Source organism: Podarcis muralis, chromosome Z (genome assembly GCF_964188315.1).
Source record: "Podarcis muralis chromosome Z, rPodMur119.hap1.1, whole genome shotgun sequence".
NCBI classification, from domain to species: Eukaryota; Metazoa; Chordata; class Lepidosauria; order Squamata; family Lacertidae; genus Podarcis; species Podarcis muralis.
The window spans coordinates 16319671-16340421 of record NC_135673.1 but is presented as its reverse complement, the minus strand read 5'-3'; the positions used below and the strand labels follow the sequence as shown (position 1 = coordinate 16340421).

Below are 20751 nucleotides of genomic sequence, written 5' to 3'. Positions count from 1 at the left end.
TTGCCCCGGGTGCTGACAACCCACGCTACGCCGCTGCTGAAATCACAAACCCCACGTCACAACACAAATAATGGCCTAGACTGTCTAGAATAAGGCAATCAGCAAGCACTATCAGGTGTCTTGACAGACAGGAGACAGGTCACACTGTCAGGCTCGGGAATTCTCCTCCCCACCCCTACCCCCATCCCTTGGCAGCAAGAAGTAGAGAAAACAAGGTAGAGAGTCCTTTTTAATGAGTTTATTCATTCATAATAGTGAGAGACAAGAATGCAGTATGCCCTGATAATGACGTTGCTCCAACTGAGCTCCTCCTCCCTCCTCTCTAGCAACAGCATTTCCCCTTACAGTGGCCGCTCATGGCCAATTGTCTCTGAGTCCCTTGTTCCTGTACAAATGCCAATTTCTGGGAGAAGGGGGTCAGAAATATTCTCCAGTGACAACGTGTCTCTTTCTGTTTGATGCTTTTGGATGATCTTTAACTAAGGGGCTGGGCAATTTAAAAGTTGTTACAGTGGTACCTAGGTTCTCAGATGTCTCTGTTGATGAATGGTTTGGAACCCGAATGACGAAAACCTGGAAGTAAATGTTTACGTTTTTGAACATGCCTTGTAAGTCAAATGGCTTCCGCTGCGTGTTTTTCAATTTTCACATTTGCAGCCAGCCGTTTGTGCCTCAGTTTTCGAATATTTCAGAACTCGAACAGTCTTCTGGAACGGATTATGTTCGAGAACCAAGGTACCACTGTACACACATCTGGGTCCTCACCTCCTTGCAAGGCGGGGAGAGAGAGGAACTCTTTTGCAATAGACTTTAAAGATCTGCTTTGCTTTGACTGCTTCCTGCCTCTACTCTTTCTTTTCTGTCCGATAATTAACTTAGGAGATACTGGGTCACTTGATGGGGAGTTGGGCTGTAAATACTAACCCCAAATTTTTATTATATCAAGCTGGATGCACTATTTCAGCAATGACATGCTGCGGGGGAGGGGGGGGGACAACCAGTCCTCTACCAGTTATGCTTAAAAGGGAAAAACCCAAAATGCTGAAAGGGACAAACTCCCGCTTTCGGTATACACCGTAGCCTGAAAGTAACATCCTCTTCACCTGTTATCCTGGGGGCAATAGGTCCCTTCTGTTGTCTTAGGGTCAAGCCACACACTGCAATAGGCACACTTACTCACCAAAAGTATGCTTAAATTTCATTCTTGGAGAAAAAACAGCTGTACAGTGGTACCTTGTGTTACAGGCGCTTCGGATTACAGACTCTTCAGGTTACAGACTCTACTAACCCAGAAATAGTACCTCAGGTTAAGAACTTTGCTTCAGGATGAGAACAGAAATCTCGCGGCAGCAGCAGGAGACCCCATTAGCCTTAGGAGGTACCTTACGTTAAGAACAGTTTCAGGTTAAGAATTGACCTCCACAACAAATTCAGTTCTTAACCCAAGGTACCACTGTACATTATTAAGTCACTGCTAGCTTGTCATCCTCAGTCGGTAAACCATATAGACTAGTGGTTCCCAATTCACTAAGTACTATGAACCTACTGTTTTTCAAAAGCCAAGCCATGGACCCCCTACTTTTGAACATTTAGATATCTCTGTAGTAGTTTTTGTTATGTGAATGGTTCCACAGACCCCCTTGGTGGGTTACGCAGACCCGCTGCGAACCAGTTGCGAACCACTTATATAGGCCAATAGGCTTTTTAGATCAAGATGCTAAAATATTTATAGCAATCTTTACTGCAAGGCTTAACACATTTATTTCTTCCTACATCACAACTGATCCAATCCCCAGGCTACTAAATGTCATCCGTGACAGCAAAAGCAAAAATTTACCACTAGTAGTCATATTGCTTGATGCATGTAAAACTGCCAAAACGAGTCAATTGGCAGTTCCTTTAAGTGTTGATGTAAAAAATGAGCATGGGACAGTATTTCATGGCTTCTATCATGAGATTATACAAAAACTCATATGCTCAAGTCAGGATGAGTGGCATAGATTCTAAAGCTTTCTCCACTGCAAGGGGAGTAGGTGCAACATGGATGGCATCTATCGCCCATCTTGTTGAACCATTCCAGTGCCGGATTTACGTATAAGGTAAACAAGCTATAGCAGGGGTCAGCAAGGTTTATCTTGCCTGGGCTGGATCAGTCCAGTGGATATCCCTCCGTGGGCTGGATTGCGCCCGAGCCTGCAATTTTCAGCGTCTGTGTCTGCGCAGATGCAATTTTCAGCACTGCGGAAGTGAGTCCCCACGATGCACTGTGGCAGTTTAGCGCAGCATGTGAGCAGGCAACTCGATTAGGGCAGCTCATGGGTTGGTCAAACAACCTCTGCGGGCTGCTTCCGGCCCATGGGCCTTAGGTTGCTGACCCCTGAGCTATAGCTTAAGTCCCACTGTCTTGGGCCCCCAAAAAATTTAAAGGAAAAAACCCCTGGATGTACATTTCCAAAATATAAGATAAAAAACAAATAAAATAAAACTGTTAAGTTGTGGGTGAACATATCAGACGACACAGCAATTCTTCAAACATCTCTTGTTTATTCACAGGCCAGAACAAAACTGAACTGAACTGAAGGGTTCAGCCAGCCTGCTTATATAGAGCTCCACTAGAACGCAACAGTAACCATTTTCTGTAACTATCCAATCACTGAATGTCACTTTCAATCCCTTATTTGCATATGTGGACCTGAGTGAAAACTATCTACAGTATTCCCCTGCTGGCCCAGGGTGAGAACTTTAGTACATAACAAAAACCTACATAAAGCAACAGTGTTTTGTGTTGTATAGGCTCCTGTGATATAAGGAATGGGCCCTGCCTGCTAGCCTGCTCCCTAAAATATCACTGGTTTGCTCATTTCTATATATAGTGGTTCCTTGGTTCTCAAACTTAATCCCTTCCAGAAGTCTATTCCAAAACCAAAGCGTTCCAAAACCAAGGCGTGCTTTCCCACAGAAAGGAATGCAAAACAGATTAATCCATTCCAGACTTTTAAGAACAACCCCTAAAACAGCAATTTAACAATGAATCATGATAAAATTATACAATTGAATGGGTATTGGGTAGATGCATTCATATAATTAGACCTGTTAAATAATTTTTTGATGTACAGGCATGTATAGTATTTGTATTATTTATGAATGTGACCTATTACTAGAAATACCGTCTTTTATACTCACTAAGTGTAACAGGGTACAAAGGTCTGCTGTCCCAATGAACAGTGTAGACTACAATGGTGATATTGATAGTATATTTAAAAAATGCATTGTATGAATTACAGTTGCATTGTACAGGTTATAACACTTAATTTCATATGAATAAAGCTATTCATTATGAGTCGTTTGCATCACGTATTTACACCTATCATTATTTCATGTTATAGCAAGTTTCTAGAGACTAGATGATTAGTCTTTGTAAATTGTATTCCTAAAGGAACTTTTGTTCTTGCCCAATGCCAATGTGTTTGCAGTATTAAGTTTATGAATGAAAAATCATTTCAATTTAGAGCTGAATAATTATTTCACTATGAATATACTTCTTCTTAATTGTATTTCAGTTCAACAATGACTTTAATAAAATACATCTTTTGTGATGTGCAAATGACTTGAGATACCTATGAGGTCCATCAATTACCATAGAGCATATATTCAACACACAAAAAACCCAGCAACAATTTGTTGTTGACAAAGAACAGCTGGACATATAAAGGGCCCCATTACCTTCAGTAGCTTAGGGCCACATCAAACTTAAATCTGGCCCTCCGCACTGCCTCACCTCCTCCTCCCAAGAAGTCCCAGGGTAGGTGAGTTTCTGACAGTGGGCAATTCCATAATTGTCTGGCTCCTTGCCCCAGCTTGGGCGGCAGTGCTTTGGGGGTGTCTGGTTGGCTCTGGACATCAGGGGTCCTCAAGGAGGAAGACCTTTGTGGCTTCCCGAGGAGGGAAAGGCAGTTTGGCAGGGCTAGAGCAGCCGCTTGGCTGGCGAGGGGGGCAAGAGGGGCATATTGCAGTCAGGGCTGGCAGGACTGAATGAGATGAATCTGAGGTCTGACTTGCTACAAGGCAGCCTCCTCTGGTCCTCTGTCCAGTTCCCTCGGCTTGCATTCTTTTCATTTTTTTCATTCTTTGCATTCTTTTCACATTTCATATCATAGCGTGAGATTAAGATATCATTATTGTGTGGTCGTGATTCGTGAAATCGTGATTCTGTGGCATTGTGGCACGAAATCATGGTATCATGCTTTCGTGATTGTATATCACGACTGTGTGATATCACGAAATATGCAATCGTGATATATGGGGGGGGTGTTATAGGAGAGGTACTGTATTGGCCCAAATATAAGATGCACCCACAAATAAGCTGCACCTTTAAAATTGAAGGCTAATTTTTACCAGCCTCCTGGTACTACTGCCTTGACCGGGGGGGGGGGGGTGGCCGACGCTGGTTCTGAGCACACTGCACACCCACCTCCCGTACTACCGCCTCCCAGCACGGCCTCCCCAAGGCGGAGCTGGCAGCCCCCACATCCCCCATTCAGGGCGGTAGTGTCGGGAGGCGGGCACATAGCGCTTGGTTCTGAATATAAACTCCACTTAACTTTTCACGGCTGGAATTTGAAAAAAACAACCTGAGGTTTATATTCGGGCCAATACAGTAATACCTCTGGTGGGGACACGTCATGCTCCTACTGGAGTAGTTTGTCAATTTTGGTCCTCACCCTGCACTCTGCTCTCACCTGTGGCTCCTAGAAGCTGTCAGCATGCGACAGCAACCACATCTGGAAACCACTTTGGTTGGCTGGCTAAGCCAGGTGAGAGCAACTGATGGGTCTCTAATCCTCAGTGAGTTAGAGACTTCCCCTGCATGCAAAGACAGGCTCAGGCGGACCGAGCAGATGAGACCAATAACAGATCCAATGGTCAAGACAACAGTATCTGCATGTGCTGTTGAGGGAGAACAAAATGCATTGCCTTTAGTTTCATTGTTGACTTCCGTGGTTTGTTTCAGGGAACTTGTCGCAAAACTGAGAGCCCACCGTGATTTTTACAGCATTTTGCCAGAATACAGCTGAAGCCACAGCTACACCGCGTAGAGCAATAGCCTTTGCTGGAATGACCAAGAAGTTGTAGAAAGAGGAAATGAGTCCATTTCTTCCCCTTCTTTCTTCTCTAGCATTGCTGCCTTTTTTTTATATTAAAGCTGCAATACTTGTATTAATGAAAGAACTAAGCAATTCTGGTAAAATGGCCAGATTAAAAATCAACAAATCCAAATCGGAATTTAATCTATATGGCTATTATTCCATCTGAACAGTCAATCATTCAAAAACAGATGAGCTGTAAAATCTGCCACAAGGTAATAAAATATTTGGGAGTGCAAAAATCTCATCAGCTCAAAGAAAACAAACTTTACACCATTATTTTTTACAGGTATGATGGGATCTTAGATCTTGGAATGACCTACATTTATCATGGTCAGAATTTATAGCTTCTGTAAATATGGCTATCCTTCCCAAAAAATTTTTTTCTCATGTGCTGCCAAGAATGATAACACTTAAGCAATTTGGCAGCACTCAATAAACACTCAATTAAAGTTTGGCAGTGCTCAATAAACTTCATACAGGAAGGGGGAAAGCGCAACTAGGCTCCAGAATTATGTATGGAAGTGGAGGGTTCGGAATCCCACACCTCCAAAGCATTACAAAGTATTTGATGTCATTCATCTATGGACGAAAGGGTAAACCATGGGTAGATATAGAAATTTCATATCCAATATATTGAGAATATCTTTTCTACCTCTTCACTCACTAAAAACCATACCATTATAAACCCCTTCCTCCTCACTACACTGAATGTTTGGAAAATATTTAAAAAATAGCCTCTTACAGTATCTCCCCTTTGCTTCCATCAATCCTTCTAAAAAGAAGGCGAATGCTTAGACTGGAATGGTTGGAACAGGTGGACTTTAGAGACTAAGAGACTTTTATGAAAATGGTATTTCTCTACAAAAAGAACTATTCATAGCTGACATACCAAACCTTAAATGGTCATGGTACCATTTAAACCAGCTGTTAAAATGCTTGTTAAACCCACATACCAAATAAAAAATGGATGGCTTTTGTAGTCCAAGTGACTGTTGAAACTTTTTAAGAGTGCTGTCTTCAAAGAAATAAGCTTGATATATGACAAAACCGTTGAAATATCTCTTGCACTAGCACTACTTAGGTGAAGATTACCCTAATTATGACCTCATAGCCTTTCTATTGACAGTTGCCTGTACGGAGATAGCCAGATGCTGGAAAACTGGTGTTGGGCTGAACACTGATTCTTGGTATACCAGAGTATGGCCAGAGAAGAAAAGGGGCAAGCAAAATCCCTATTCCTTTTATAACATATGGCAAATGTTTATTGAATACATAAACTGTTCAGACTGTAGCAAGAATCCACCCAACACTCATGGGAAAATCCTTCACCAGGTATTATAGATATTTTGGGGGCCTACTGCAATCTTTCCTCAAGCCTTTTGAGATCTTTCCCAGTGTGGATCTGCATTGGACAGTTCAAGATGATTTAGTGTTTTATTTCTTCATTGTTACATAGAATTTATTCAGGAGGAAGGGCGGCAATATGAATTAAAAAATTAACTCGGGACCATTATTTTCTATTAGTCTGCTCAGAATAAAACTTAGTTGGATGCAATCCAAAGATTTTGGCACTTACATAGGACAGTTCATGTGAGCAGCTTGATAGAATGCAACTCCTGGGTGGCAGAGCTGATGGTCTGGAAGGAGGAAGATATTATTATTTTTTTAATGCTTGGGTTGTTGTGCAAATAAATTGGAGGGGAGAGAACCACATACACATCATCATCATCATTTCATGTACACCACCTTGAGCTCATTCAAGGAAAGGTGGAATTTCTTTCTATATACGTAAGAATGTAAAGCTGTCATTGCATTTAATTGGAGGATTTGCAGTGCCACATCACAATTCTGGATTTGCATGAAGTCAAGGTGCAGGAGAGGAACAAAAGAGGAGGCAGGTTTTCAACAACAGCAGATAACTGAATAAAGCAGGGACAGAGGGACATGAGAGGACCTGTGTAGATATGGGGGGTTTGGGTGAGTTGTAAAGGGAGGGGGGTGGGGGACTGGAAATGGGGGTGGTGGGTTTGGGACGCAATGTGAGCAGGGGCAGCAACCTGTAAAAAAAAAAGACACAAACTTCTGAATCTCCAGTTTCTGAGTGAAGTATTAAAAAGGCGGGAGGGAAATAAAGATACTCCAACTGTGTTTTAAAATAGAAAGTTTTATTATTGAAAACACACACACATTATAAACATGAGAAGGGCAAATCAGGAACTGCTGTATAAGTAGGCCTATGGAGGATGCTTAGGCAGAACTAACACCAGCGTAGTGTAGTGGTTAAGAGCGGTGGACTCGAAATCTGGTGAACCGGGTTCGCTTCCCCGCTCCTCCACATGCAGCTGCTGGGTGACCTTGGGCCAGTCACACTTCTCTGAAGTCTCTCAGCCTCACTCACCTCACAGAGTGTTTGTTATGCGGGGAGGAGGGAAAAGGAGATTGTTAGCCGCTTTGAGACTCCTTAGGGCAGTGAAAGTGGGATGTCAAATCCAAACTCTTCTACTCTTCTTCATCCAGAAGTCATAAGGAATATTCACACTTGAAGAGCTATTCTTCCTTTGGACAACGGAAGCTGCCAACATCCAGACATTCTACTCTTTCAGCAACTTTAATCAAGCTTATGGGGTGTGGCTTAATGAGGGGAAGGGAGATTGGGCACATCCCATATGCACACAAGTTGCATCTCAGATCTGTCCCCCCCACTCCACCCCATGTGTTAGCTTGATATCAAACATTCCCATATTTAGCAGGGAGGGGGTATTTAAGTAGGCTTGGGTCAGGGGTCAGCAAACTTTTTCAGCAGGGGGGTGGTCCATTGTCCCTCAGACCTTGTGGGGAGCCGGACTATATTTTTTTTTGGGGGGGGGGAATGAATGAATTCCTATGCCCCACAAATAACCCAGAGATGCATTTTAAATAAAAGAACACATTCTACTCATGTAAAAACACGCTGATTCCCGGACCGTCCGTGGGCCAGATTTAGAAGGCGATTGGGCCAGATCTGGCCCCCGGGCCTTAGTTTGTCTACCCATGGCTAAGGTAAATGCACTTAGAATCTTCCCTTTGCTTGAGATTCCACTGTAATTTTAATTATTTTATTTCATAAAACACTGCTTGAGTGCAAAAACAAACAAAAAAACCACAAAGCTGTTTACAAAAATAGTTCCCAGTTGCAGGGATGATTCTAAGCGAACCCCCACCTTCTCAAAGTCCCCTGTGTATTTGCCCTTAATATCTGAAAAGGAATTTTTGCGTTCTGGAAAAGCCAGCTTCAGTACCGCCGGTTCATCTTCTTGAACTTCTCATAGTGATAGTCGTCGGTTGCCTTCTCATTTGGGGGGCGTTTGCGATTTGGTGGGGACCCTATGTTATAAAGAAAGAGGGAACCTTAATTAAATCAACTTTTATAAAGAGATGATAAGCGATGAGATTTAAATAAAAGCTTATGTGATGCCAAGAGGTAGCCTTCAACCTTTCCAGACCTAATCCAGAATTAGTCCCAAATGTAACTTCTTGTTTGTTTTAAAAATGGGAAACATCATATATGCCTATTTTTTTCTTCCTTTAGGGTGCCCACAAGCAAAAAAGAGGCAGGGGCTCCTATATATTTTTAAACAGTTGCATAGAGGAACAAATTTCAACTTGTCATTCAGGGGTAAAATAGACAAAGCTAAAAAAATAAATAAATGGTCCATGCTGCTATGAAGGATTCCATTTTCCTTGGTGGAGGATGTGTCTATCAGTGGTAGGAAAGATCTTCCAAATTAGCAAGGATAGCTAAAGAGAATCTCCAGGTTCTATTTCTGAATCCCCAACACTACAAGCAATTATTATGCCGGGAACTGATTATTATGAAAGAGAATATAAGAACATATTTCCTGGAGCAGGAGAACTACAGCAGCGTAGGCATGGAGAAGGGATGCAGCTCAGTGGCAGACCACCTGCATGAAGGCCATATATAGTTAAGTCTCTGAATGATATTTAAGTTTTGTTCAGATTAGAGCCACTGAAATTAATGGACCTAACTTTGTCATGGTTATTAATTTTTAATGGATCCATCCACTGTGAGTAAAACTTAAGACCCTCTAAGATTCATGCCCCACCTGCATGTTAACCGCCTCAGAGCTGAGAGTCAGAAGACAAAGGCAGCTTATGTATGCAAGTTGTGGACACACACAGGCATTCCAGATATCCACACACTGATGTTTTGCAGGAACTTACTCTCAGGTTCTGGTTTCTCGGTATCTCCCACCCTGAGGGGACGGGCTTTGGGTTCTTCTTTGTTTCTCCGTACTGGTGCATTCAGCTCTTCATGATAAACTGGAAGGATTCAGAATATTACAATAATGCAGGACAGCAGAGTTTAAGACAACGGTCCAATTCAGATCCAACACCAAATCATAGTATTGGGCTTTGTGAATGAGCCTTTTATGTCTTTGGGGTTCCAAGGTTCCTTCTCTTCTCTGCATTTGGTTTGCTTCAATTCAGATTTTTGTCCTGGTTTCATCAAACCACTGTTTGCTATGGCATCTGAAACCAGCAACTATGGCTTGCCTTGTTCTTGAAACCATGGTTTCCAATCCTGGTGTGACGGGTAAGTGCAAACCTAGTTCAGTCAGAGCAGCACACTACAGTTTTGAAACCAGGAAGGGAGGCAATCATGATGCATGAAGGAAGAACGAGGAAAGGGTAGCTGGCAGACCATAAGGTCCTTAAAGGCTCATTTACATAGCTCCGAGCCAGGGTTTAGCATTATGTCTGAACCAGTACTTTCGTTTACATCAGGGATGAAAGCATTTCCAGAAGCACCTAAACATCTGTTCTGAGAATACAGTGCTCTCTGTGATTTGAGCCAGTATTTTTTACCAAGTTTTGGAAATGTTTAAAACACTGAATATGAACAGCTGTATAGAAATGATGGTGGTAATGCTGATGATGCTGGAGATAATACCATTTGTAAGTTTATTCATCAATAGGTTATCTACCACTTCAAAACAATGCTCTCGAGGCATCTTACAGAAATTATAACAGTGCAAGTTACGTAAGTGGGACCTACAACACAATGTTTCAGTGTCTACCCAATCAGTTCAGGATTCCAGCTAAACTGGTAGTAGTATTCAGATCTCTAAAAAACAGGCCAGAGTTTACCCAACATCTAGAAGACAGTAACCACAGTACCAGGAGTCGAATTTGCAAGATTACAAATGTGCCACTGTGACTGGATTAGAAGGAACAAGCTTTACTTTGCATAATAATAATAATAATAATAATAATTTATTTCCCCAGCCACTCTGGGAGGCTTCCAACAAAGTATTAAAATACAATGATCTGTTAAACATTAAAAGCTTCCCTAAAGAGGGCTGCCTTCAGATGTCTTCTAAAAGTCTGGTAGTTGTTCTTCTCTTTGACATCTGGTGGGAGGGCGTTCCACAGGGCGGGTGCCACTACCGAGAAGGCCCTCTGCCTATGCTGCTACCAAATTCTATACAAAACCAAAACTAGTCAGACCTCCTTAGTTTCCTTTCCCTACTAGGATTACTCAGAACTGATTCCCCCATACAACAATTTCTTAATCAATTTAGTTCCTGTTCACATCACAGCAGGCATGTTTGTGTGTGGTTTCTCTTCTCTCTGGCAATACTTATGCTCTGCAGTCCCTCAAAAAGAACAGGTTGTCCAAAGCACAGGCAAAGAGGCCTAGACCAGTGTTTGGATCAGCGTCTGCCCAACCAGCCCTTATGCAAAGAGGGCAACACAGCCATGCCTGAGACTCACATCTGTTGTGCTGGACGTAGTTGACAGCCATGTTTGTTGGGACAAAGGAGGTTTCGCTGTCTTTCTTTTTGTTTTGCTGCTCGGCCAGCAATCGTGCTTTGGCCTCCTCGGTGGAAATGATGTTTTTGATCTTAGCTCTGAAAGGAAAAGAAATATAAGTATATGAGGTTCTCTTCGTGCAAAGTAGAGACGATCACCGCACATTTGATGGGGAAAGGCAACCCAAGCATCACCAGTACTATACACATAAAGCACTATCATACCCCTTTAAGGAGACATGGCTTTCCCAAAGAATCCTGGGAGCTGTAGTTTGTTCAGGGTGCTGAAAATTTGTTAGGAGACCCCCTATTCAGCTAGGAAACAAAACCTGGCTTATTAATGGGTGAAGGCCACTGGAGATTCTCTTTTAGGCCTTTGACGCAGTGGAACCTCCAGATAGACTACATGCCTAAAACTTCTCACCAGCTTGGAGTTTTGCATGTAGTTCCTAAATCAGACAAGTCCATTTGATGGGTATTTTGTTGAGGTTATGGATTGCTCTGAGACTGTCTTGTTACCAATATTTGCAGGCTGCTCTGAGAGCCTTTTTTAAGGGTAAAAATGCTTGAAATAAACAAGTACCACCCAAGTCACCTACTCAATTCCAAGGTCCACCTCTGGAATGCCGCTCAGCATCTGATTGGACAGCATCTCCTCAGTCTTCTTAGCTGAAGAGACCCGAATGCTCTCAGGCAGCTCATACAGACAGTCTTCGGCGTTCTTCTGCTTCACTTTCTGCTCCTCATTTTCCACAATTCCCTTTCTTTTCTTCAGCTCAGTTTCAATGTACTTCATCCTGAACAGGGAGTCAGAAGAGCAGTAGTCAAGAACACACTCAATCTATGTGGGGCTGCACATCCCTGCTAAGTTTCAGGTGTCAGAACACCAGGCCTTCACACAGGGCCTTGGTGGCAGGCTGTGGTCAGCATTTTTGGTTGGCAGCAGAGTAGGTGGTGGGGTCCTCCCATGGGCTTGCTGACTGCCCAATGTCACTGGGCTGACTCTGGGCCTAGATTGATTTTTGGCAGTATTTTATTGCAAATCCTACTTGTACCACTGAAGACCAATTGCTGGGGTGGGGTGGAGGGACGATGACAAAAAATGATATGGGTAGGCTATTGGTCTTTTGCCCTTCTTGTGGGCTTCCGGAAGGTATCTGATTGGCCATTGTACAAAACAAGATGTTGGATTGAGGTGGGCTTTGGAATCATCCAGCAATCAAGCTCTTCTTATGTTCTTAAGCACAGAACAACAGGAAGTGCCAATAGGAACATTTGGACGGTAAGAATGATAAGTGTGCACTATGGACAATAAAGGAGTCCTTACTCCTGCCAAATTAGTCTACTAAACAGGATGTGACAAGATTCTTACATATCAGCATCTTCATCCCTCCTGTTGGTCTCTGCGGAAAAAGAAGTCCCAAGGTTGAGGTCCTCTTCTTCGCTGATCCTGGAAAAAAAGAGACAGGGAGGTGGGGGAGCTATTTTAACCAGTAACAAATAATTTGTTAAAATGTCAATGTCTCATCTGAGATGTTAAGCCAAACCATGGTTTCCTCTAAACTACAGTTGAGCTAGCAAATGTATACCACACCATGATTCTGATGTAGTCAAAGATAAGCATTTTAAAGTTTCATTTATTTTGACAGATAAAGAACTGTTTCACCTTCTCCAGTAATACTAGAATTTGGGGCCATCCAGTGAAGCTGAATGCTGGAAGATGGGACGAAAGAATGTACTTATTTACATAGTGCATAATTAAACTGTGAAATTCACCCCCAAAAGATGCTGTGGTGGCCAACACCAGCAGCAGCAGGAGAGCAGTAGCTAGGGCTGGGTGATGTTGGGTTTTCAACATCACAGTGTATCACCAGCCAAACACTGTGGTTTGGCGAGAAATTGTGATGTTGTAAAAAGCTGTACTGGCCCCAGTCAGCGAGGTGCCAGGTGAAACTGCTACAGCTCTCACCATAGGAGCTGAGGCACTTTCACCTTGGTGCTTTGCAGGCTGTGGCCAATACAGCTTGCTCCAGCCTGCTGCTCAGCTGGGGGTGCGAAAAGGCTCCTGCCCCCAGAGTCCCCTGCCGCTTGTGCATGACCAGCAGGGGAATCGGGGCTCCTTGGCCAGGCTCTGCTGGGGGCAGGAGGGTGCCTGCCCCCAGCAGAGCCAGCTCCGGTGTCCCTGCCACTCGTGCCTGAGCAGCAAGGACCCTGGGGCTCCTTGGCCAGGCTGCCTCTGCCTTTGCCAGTGTGAGGGGTGGGTGAGTGCGTTTCAGGTTTCGTGCTTTTGACTGCCTTAGCCTTAGCCTGTGTGGGTGCACACTGCCTCTTTTCTCTGGGGGTTGTTCACCCCAGGAGGAAAGATAGAGTCCACCCTCCCGGGCAAAGTCTGCAAGGCGCGAGGTGTGAAGCCACCCTATCCGTGACTTGGGGAGAGGGGCTGCTGGCAAGGGCTGGGCCTGCAAGCAGCATCAAAGAATCCTTACGCCACCTGACTGCCTTCTACTGGGAGGGTGAGCTCTGTCTTTCTGGTAGGAAAGGTGCAGCACACCCTCCCAGATGGAGGCAGCCTGGCGGTAGCCAAACCAAGGCTGCAGCCCCGATCCTGTTCCTACTTGTGCGCAAGCAGGAGTGGGGTCGTGGTTCTATCACCAGGGAAGGACGGGCTTTGCACTTCCCAGCTGAGGAGCCCCGTTCTCGCTCCTACTCGCATGCAAGGAGGAGCGGGGTAGGGGCTCTCTCAGCTGTAGAGGGGGAGAACTTTAACGGTGCCCCCTTCCCACCGGTGGCTCCTGCAAGCTGGTGGTGGATTGGGGGCTCCATAGAGTTGCTTTGCTGAGGGGATGGCAGCAGTATGTTCATTAGCCAAACAGTTTAAAGAAGCAGAGGGAGGAACAAGCTGTATCAGCGATGCCAGGGCAGAGTGCAATGGAAGTTTCACCAGCAGTATATCACTGGAGAAACTGCTGCCGCTTGAGTCCCTCTGCCTCTAGCTCCTGGCTAGATTTTTTTCTTCCTCAGCACACTGGGCACTGGAGACAGAGGGACTCAAGAGTGGTGGTGGTATCACCAACGATATACCGCTGAGTGAAGCTGTCATTGCGGTCCCCCCTGCTGGTCCTGGTACTGGTCCTGGGCGATATATTGATACCAGTGCTAGCAGTAGCCATACCAACAGCAAAGCAGGTAGAACTTTTGCTACAGTCTTCCTTCTTTTCCTTGCTACTGCTTCCCCCAAAGGGAGAGGAGAGATGCCGGACCATCCCTGGAGGAGGATGCTGGACCCACTCACCAATGATTTGCAACAGCTAGTCTGATAACAGATTTTTGGGTGGGGTGGTTAAAGGGGAAAAAAAGTTGTTTATCTGCTAATTATTGGGTGGGAGTATTCTTTGTTTATTATCTGAGTATGGAATGTTTATCCATACCTCTCCTTGCCCCGTTCTTTCAGTTTCTTCATGTCCACCATTCCACCGGTCTTTATTTTAAAGGGATCATCCTGGTGGGAAGAGGAAGGAAGACAGTCCATGATCTGATCCTACTTATTGCAGTATAACAGAGGTGGGGATTTTTTTTCCAGCCAGAGGGCTGTATCCCTTCATGGGGGACACGTTCCAGTGGTGGGTGGGGCCAGAGGAATACGTCATTGGGCTACATTTCCATCACACAAATGTCATAGGGCATGTTTTCTAAGACGTTAGTCTTGCTGTGCTCGATAGGTCTCACTCTCAGGTGGGTGTACACAGGATGGCTGCAATCGTACACATTCACTTCCCTTGGATTAATTCCTACTGAATTCAGTGGAACTTACTTCTGCGTAAACCCAGTCAGGATTGCACTGTAAGGCTGTACTTTTATGAATGCTTATTTAAGGGTAAAGAATTCTGTAACAGTTCTGCACTTACTAGGGGTTGAGCTGGTAACAACACACATATTTAACTCACCCTACTTTCTTTTATATGGTATCCATCTATCGCACACAACAGAAGCGGAATAAAAGTGATCAAGTTTAATACAGTGGTACTTTGGTTCTCGAACTTAATCTGTTCCGGGGTTCAACTCTCGAAACCGTTCGAAAACCAAGGCGCAGCTTCCGATTGGCTGCAGGAGCTTCCTGCACTCAAGTGGAAGTTGCGTCGGACATTTGGCTTCTGAAAAACATTTGCAAACCAGAACACTTACTTCCGGGTTTGCGGTGTTTGGGAGCCGATTTGTTCGGCAACTAGGCCATTTGAGAACCAAGGTTCCACTGTATAAGATCACATTCACATCTAAAACAACATTTAAGGCAATCTATTTGTAAGTAATGAAGTCCTAACTTTGCCGAGGTCAACTGGATCCCATAAGAACTGCTAAAGCAGTTCAAACAGAGCCCTTGTCAATATTGTGCAGAGAAAGCGTAACACCATTAGCTAGGAATCTGAAATGTTTCTGTCAGCCTTGTTTAGGACAGGCAAAGGGGGAAAAGGTGATGAACTGTGCCTAAGGATCTTGAATTCTTCTTCTTCTTTTTTTTTTTTACGGTTCTATCTAGGTAAGATAAATGACAAAAGTTCAATCTTACCGCCAGGGTGGTTTCTTCTTGTAATTTCTCCCCCACGAGCAGAGCAGCCGCACTTCAAATACACAAAAGAAATTCAGGTCATCCAGCAGCAACGCTCCCAATGTGCTCTCAGGTTTGACAATGCATGGCAATCTGCAGCAACCAGTGGCACCTGAATGAACAGTATTCAGAGCCAGTGTGGTGTAGGAATACTGGTTAGAGTAACTTTCCTTAACCTGATGACCTCCAGATGTTTTTGGACTACAACTTCCATTAGCCCTAGTCAACACAATCATATGATATTGGAACAGATGAGATCTGTAGTCCAAAACATCTGGAGGGCACCAGGTTGGGTAAAGGCTCGGGTTCCAATCCTCACGCAGCCATGAAACTGACTGGGTGACCTCAGGCCGGTCACTCTTTCTCTATCCGATCTATGCGGCAGAGTTGTTGTGAGAGAATATGTGAGCTACTTCCTCCAGACAACTCCCATCAGCCCCAGCAAGCATGGCCAAAAATTAGTTTTGCAATCATGGGTACCTGAAACTTTTCAAAAGCAAATGAATCCCCAGGAAAAAAAGCTGAGCTTCTTGGGAAGTCAGTGTCCCACAACAGATCAAAGACATCCATGGCCACAGTGTCTCTGAAGTCTGAGGATCTTTACAGTTAGAAGAACTCCTGGACACCACTTACCTCACTCCATTTGGCCTCCTCCTTAGACTCTGCACTTCTTTTGCTTCCTCTAGTTTTAGCCTGTGGGGGGTGGGAGACACAACACATAAACACACAATAGTATGGGAAACCATTTTCAAGTGGTGTGGTGGTTTACAGGAGTCCATGTCCTGCATGAGGGGGAGGCGGCCGGTGGCCATGAGCCTCACACTACCCTTTCAGGTGGTGTGGTGACTGCAGGCACCAGAGCCACCTTGTCACTCCTAGGAGAGATGCGTGGCTCAGGTGCACTGCAGGCCCCATGGTAAGTGCAAGTGGTGCCCAGTGTGTCCTGCCGCCCACCCCCTCTAGATACCCTGCTGCTGGAAAAAGCACATAAATATTAAATCAAAATGAAATAAATTATTCCTTGGGAATTATCAACATTTTGGGGCCTATGGGCACATTTGAATTTTTGATAATGTGTTGTGAGCACTCTCTACCCCAGGCACTTGTCTCTTCCAGACAAGCCCCCACCCTCATGAGAGACAGAAAATGTGTACTCATGCACACATCACTTCCCCAAGGGGTCTGGATAAAAGTTAAGATTCAGTAGAATTAAACACTCTTCCCCCTTTAGCTCTATTTCTCTTCCTTACTTCTGCCCTCTACTCTATGGAGCGATATCATGGGAGGGGTGTTTCCAGCTGCTGCCCCACCCTTGGAAACCTTATAAGAAGCTGTTGCAGGAAAGGGGACTGTGAGCAACATCCTGGGAAGGGTGGTTCTAGGACTAAGATGAAAATGTGAAGCTCCCTTGTTATTGTTGCTATTGGATGCTGCATGTTGTTTTAAGTAATATTATTATATTTATAGTACTGAGATGTGGGTTTTGGTATACTATTATATTTTGGTTTTGATTTTTTTTTTAAAGGATTACCAACTTTAATTCTGTTTCAAATTCCAAAAACACTTTGAAGGGCTCACATTCCTCCTCAAATCTCTTTGCATATACCAAATAATTTATTCAGTATAATAAATAGGCAGTCTTGAATAAATTGATAATATTGAATAATATGTTGCCCAGAGGCAATCTGAAACAGGGGCAAAGTTTAATCAGTATAACAAATGAATTTTGCAAATCTACGACTAAGTCTACCAAAGTTAAAAAGCATTAAACTGGGCAACTTACCCCTTGTAGCCTGAACCTATGGCCTATGCCTGTCTTTCAATTCAGATATTGCCGTATCTAAGTCTGTCAGTGACAGTACAGAACACAGTCTGGGTTTTCTCTGCATGTTGCAACAGATCCGTATGCTGTATCATACATGACCATCAAGCTGCTGCTAGAATGCTCATACCTGTTACTGTGCAGGGCAGACCCTAGAAAGGAGTGTGCCAGGTTTTCATTTAGGGCAAGTTCAGCCTAGCTGGTACAAGGCAGGACCACAGGAGGCCCTGCTACCCAGCAACCATTTCCCAGCCCATGGTTCTGGTATGGTATTATGAAATTGTTTTTGTAGTGTATGTTTGAAATGCACCCCTGTTTCTTTGTTGTAAGCCACAGTGAGCATGCTTTTTTATGGGTGGAAAAGCAGCATACAAATAATACAAAGGGGAAAAGGTAACCACCCGCACTAACTCATGTCCAAGGAAGCTGGAGGGGCAGACTCAGAAGCATCACAGGTACCAGGAGAAGATATCAAGAACATGTTGCCCCCTGGCCCCTGCTGTAGAAAAATATAAAGAAAAACATATCTCTTCTACTAAGAGCCAGCGTGATTGTAGTGGTTAATTAAACCAGGGACGTCTGAGAACAGATCCTGCTCAGTCTATGAAGGGCTTACTTTATGAAGCTGGGCCAATCTCTCAGCCTAACCTACTTTACAAAGCTGCTGTGAAGATACAATACAGCACGGAGGAAGGAAAGTGAACCACGAACCTTTCCTGGAGCTTTTTGGAGGACAACAACAACAGTCGTCATTAAAATAAACGTACCAACCACTTTGCAAGAGAATCCGACCCCCAAACCACTTTCCAACCCCGATGTTTAACTAAGGTGGGGTGTGCGTGTCGTGCACTCCCCTAGCACCCACCGGACATCCTCGGTGACCTGCGCATCCTCGTCATCCTCGTCAGAGTCCACCTTCCTCCGACGGAAAGCCTTCCCCGCAGGCATGTCCCCGGCTGTGTTGGCGGCGAACCCTTTCCCCCCCGTCGCTTGCGGGAGGAACAATGGCCGCTTCCGTGTCTCCGCCTTGCTCCTCGCGCCGTTAGAGTGACACGCCGAAGCCGCTTCCGCGTCGCTTTGCCCTTAGAATGTGTGGGCAAGAGTGTGGCGCTGTCCAGCGGTTTGGGAGGTCGGCAGGGTTGATGTTAGTTCTGATTCCCCTACGTGCAAACGCGCGGTAGGGGGCGCGCATGGGGGCGCAGAAGAGAGGGGTGACCTTGGCTGAGAGTGCGTGAGTGTCTCTGTGTTTGTTCCCCAAGAAAGCAGTTGAGGGTTTTGCAGGAAACCTGTATGTTCTTCAAAACATTCGTCATCATCATCATTTATTTATTTACATAGCGACATCAGTGAGCATGGCTCTGTACAGATTAATATCTTAATTTTTATTCCCAAGCTTGTGAAGCATTCATAACCCCTCATCCCTCGCTAGTGGTTTAGTACGTACTCAATTTGTGCCCCACCTTTTCCTCCAAGGGGCTCAATGTGTTGCACATAGAATCACAGAATTGTGAAGTTGGAAGGGATCCTAAGGGTCATCTAGTCCAGCCCCTGCAATGCATGAGTCTCAACTAAATAATCTATGGCAGATGACCATCCAACCTCTGCTTAAAAGCCCCCATAGAAGACAAGATTCATCCGGCAAGATTTGTTTTTGAGAAACCCATGCTGGGGATCAGAAAAGGATCACAGCATCCTTTTCTGTTTAGTTATCTATTCTAATACCTTTCCTGGTTTGATATCAAAATGCGGTCTTGACTATGCTACCACTCAGTGGATTTGTAACTGGCTGACTGACCGAACCCAAAGGGTGCTCATCAATGGTTCCTCTTCATCCCGGAGAAGAGTGACTAGTGGGGTGCCACAAGGTTCTGTCTTGGGCCCGGTCTTATTCAACATCTTTATCAACGACTTGGATGATGGACTCAAAGGCATCCTGATCAAATTTGCAGATGACACCAAACTGGGAGGGGTGGCTAACACCCCAGAGGACAGGATCACACTTCAAAACGACCTTGACAGATTAGAGAACTGGGCCAAAACAAACAAGATGAACTTTAACAGGGAGAAATGTAAAGTATTGCACTTGGGCAAAAAAAAATAATGAGAGGCACAAATACAAGATGGGGGACACCTGGCTTGAGAGCAGTACATGTGAAAAGGATCTAGGAGTCTTGGTTGACCACAAACTTGACATGAGCCAACAGTGTGACGTGGCAGCTAAAAAAGCCAATGCAATTCTGGGCTGCATCAATAGGAGTATAGCATCTAGATCAAGGGAAGTAATAGTGCCACTGTATTCTGCTCTGGTCAGACCTCACCTGGAGTACTGTGTCCAGTTCTGGGCACCACAGTTCAAGAAGGACACTGACAAACTGGAACGTGTCCAGAGGAGGGCAACCAAAATGGTCAAAGGCCTGGAAACGTTGCCTTATGAGGAACGGCTAAGGGAGCTGGGCATGTTTAGCCCGGAGAAGAGGAGGTTAAGGGGTGATATGATAGCCATGTTCAAATATATAAAAGGATGTCATATAGAGGAGGGAGAAAGGTTGTTTTCTGCTGCTCCAGAGAAGCGGACACGGAGCAATGGATCCAAACTACAAGAAAGAAGATTCCACCTAAACATTAGGAAGAACTTCCTGACAGTAAGAGCTGTTTGACAGTGGAATTTGCTGCCAAGGAGTGTGGTGGAGTCTCCTTCTTTGGAGGTCTTTAAGCAGAGGCTTGACAACCATATGTCAGGAGTGCTCTGATGGTGTTTCCTGCTTGGCAGGGGGTTGGACTTGATGGCCCTTGTGGTCTCTTCCAACTCTATGATTCTATGATTCTATGACCCTTCTGTAGTTACCAGGGCCTTCTTCTCCCCCCCCCCCCTTTTGAAGATGGGGACAACATTTGCCAGCCTCTAATCTGCAGGGGCAACAACCGCTGTCAAGGAAGCAGAGACCATATTCTAAAAAGCCATAGCTATTGCTGATGGATTTTTTTTGGGGGGGTGTGCTGGTGCTGGAGGAGGCGACACATATTCTGAGTAGGAAGCTCTTTCCTTTAAACCCTATATTTTGGGGGCACAATTTTTCTCTTCTGGTGACATATGGGATGGATACTATTCTTGGCAGATGATTTTTTTTCCGTGGGGGTGGGGACACACAAACTGTAGGATGCTTTATGGAGAGTCACAAACTGATCAGGAGGCTCTTCAAATCAGATCCCATACTAGTGGGGCACCAGGGATGTAACCCAGGATTTATGTTAAGGGAGACAGGCTTCATGTTAGGGAGGGGGCAGAACCTCAGTTATGTTTTTTTATTGATTTACTTGATTTACTTGATTTGGGGGGCAGCTGCCCCACTGTCTTCCCCCGCCTCC

At 44.6% G+C, this 20751-nt stretch overlaps 1 protein-coding gene and 1 non-coding gene across 2 annotated transcripts; both read right to left on the bottom strand.

Moving 5' to 3' along the window:
• Positions 1–7291: 7291 nt before the first annotated feature.
• CZH9orf78 (chromosome Z C9orf78 homolog) lies at positions 7292–18419 on the bottom strand. The gene is made up of 9 exons (XM_028715450.2): positions 18251–18419; positions 16197–16256; positions 15525–15576; positions 14389–14459; positions 12333–12410; positions 11560–11757; positions 10923–11059; positions 9369–9467; positions 7292–8510 (listed from the first exon to the last, which is right to left on the bottom strand). The coding sequence occupies exons 1-9, from the start codon at positions 18331–18333 to the stop codon at positions 8419–8421; spliced, it is 870 nt and encodes a 289-aa protein (XP_028571283.2). The 5' UTR covers positions 18334–18419; the 3' UTR covers positions 7292–8418.
• LOC114589619 (small Cajal body-specific RNA 16) lies at positions 17463–17642 on the bottom strand. The gene has a single exon (XR_003704719.2).
• Positions 18420–20751: the final 2332 nt, after the last annotated feature.

Excerpts from the sequence above, each read along its gene's own strand:
- CZH9orf78 (XM_028715450.2), bottom strand. The coding sequence starts at position 18,333 with ATGCCTGCGGGGAAGGCTTTCCGTCGGAGGAAGGTGGACTCTGACGAG. Across the intron at positions 14,460-15,524 it reads AAGAAGAAACCACCCTGGCG|GATGATCCCTTTAAAATAAA; the intron begins GTAAGATTGAAC and ends TCTTCCCACCAG. Across the intron at positions 9,468-10,922 it reads CTACGTCCAGCACAACAGAT|TTTATCATGAAGAGCTGAAT; the intron begins GTGAGTCTCAGG and ends GAATCCTTCCAG.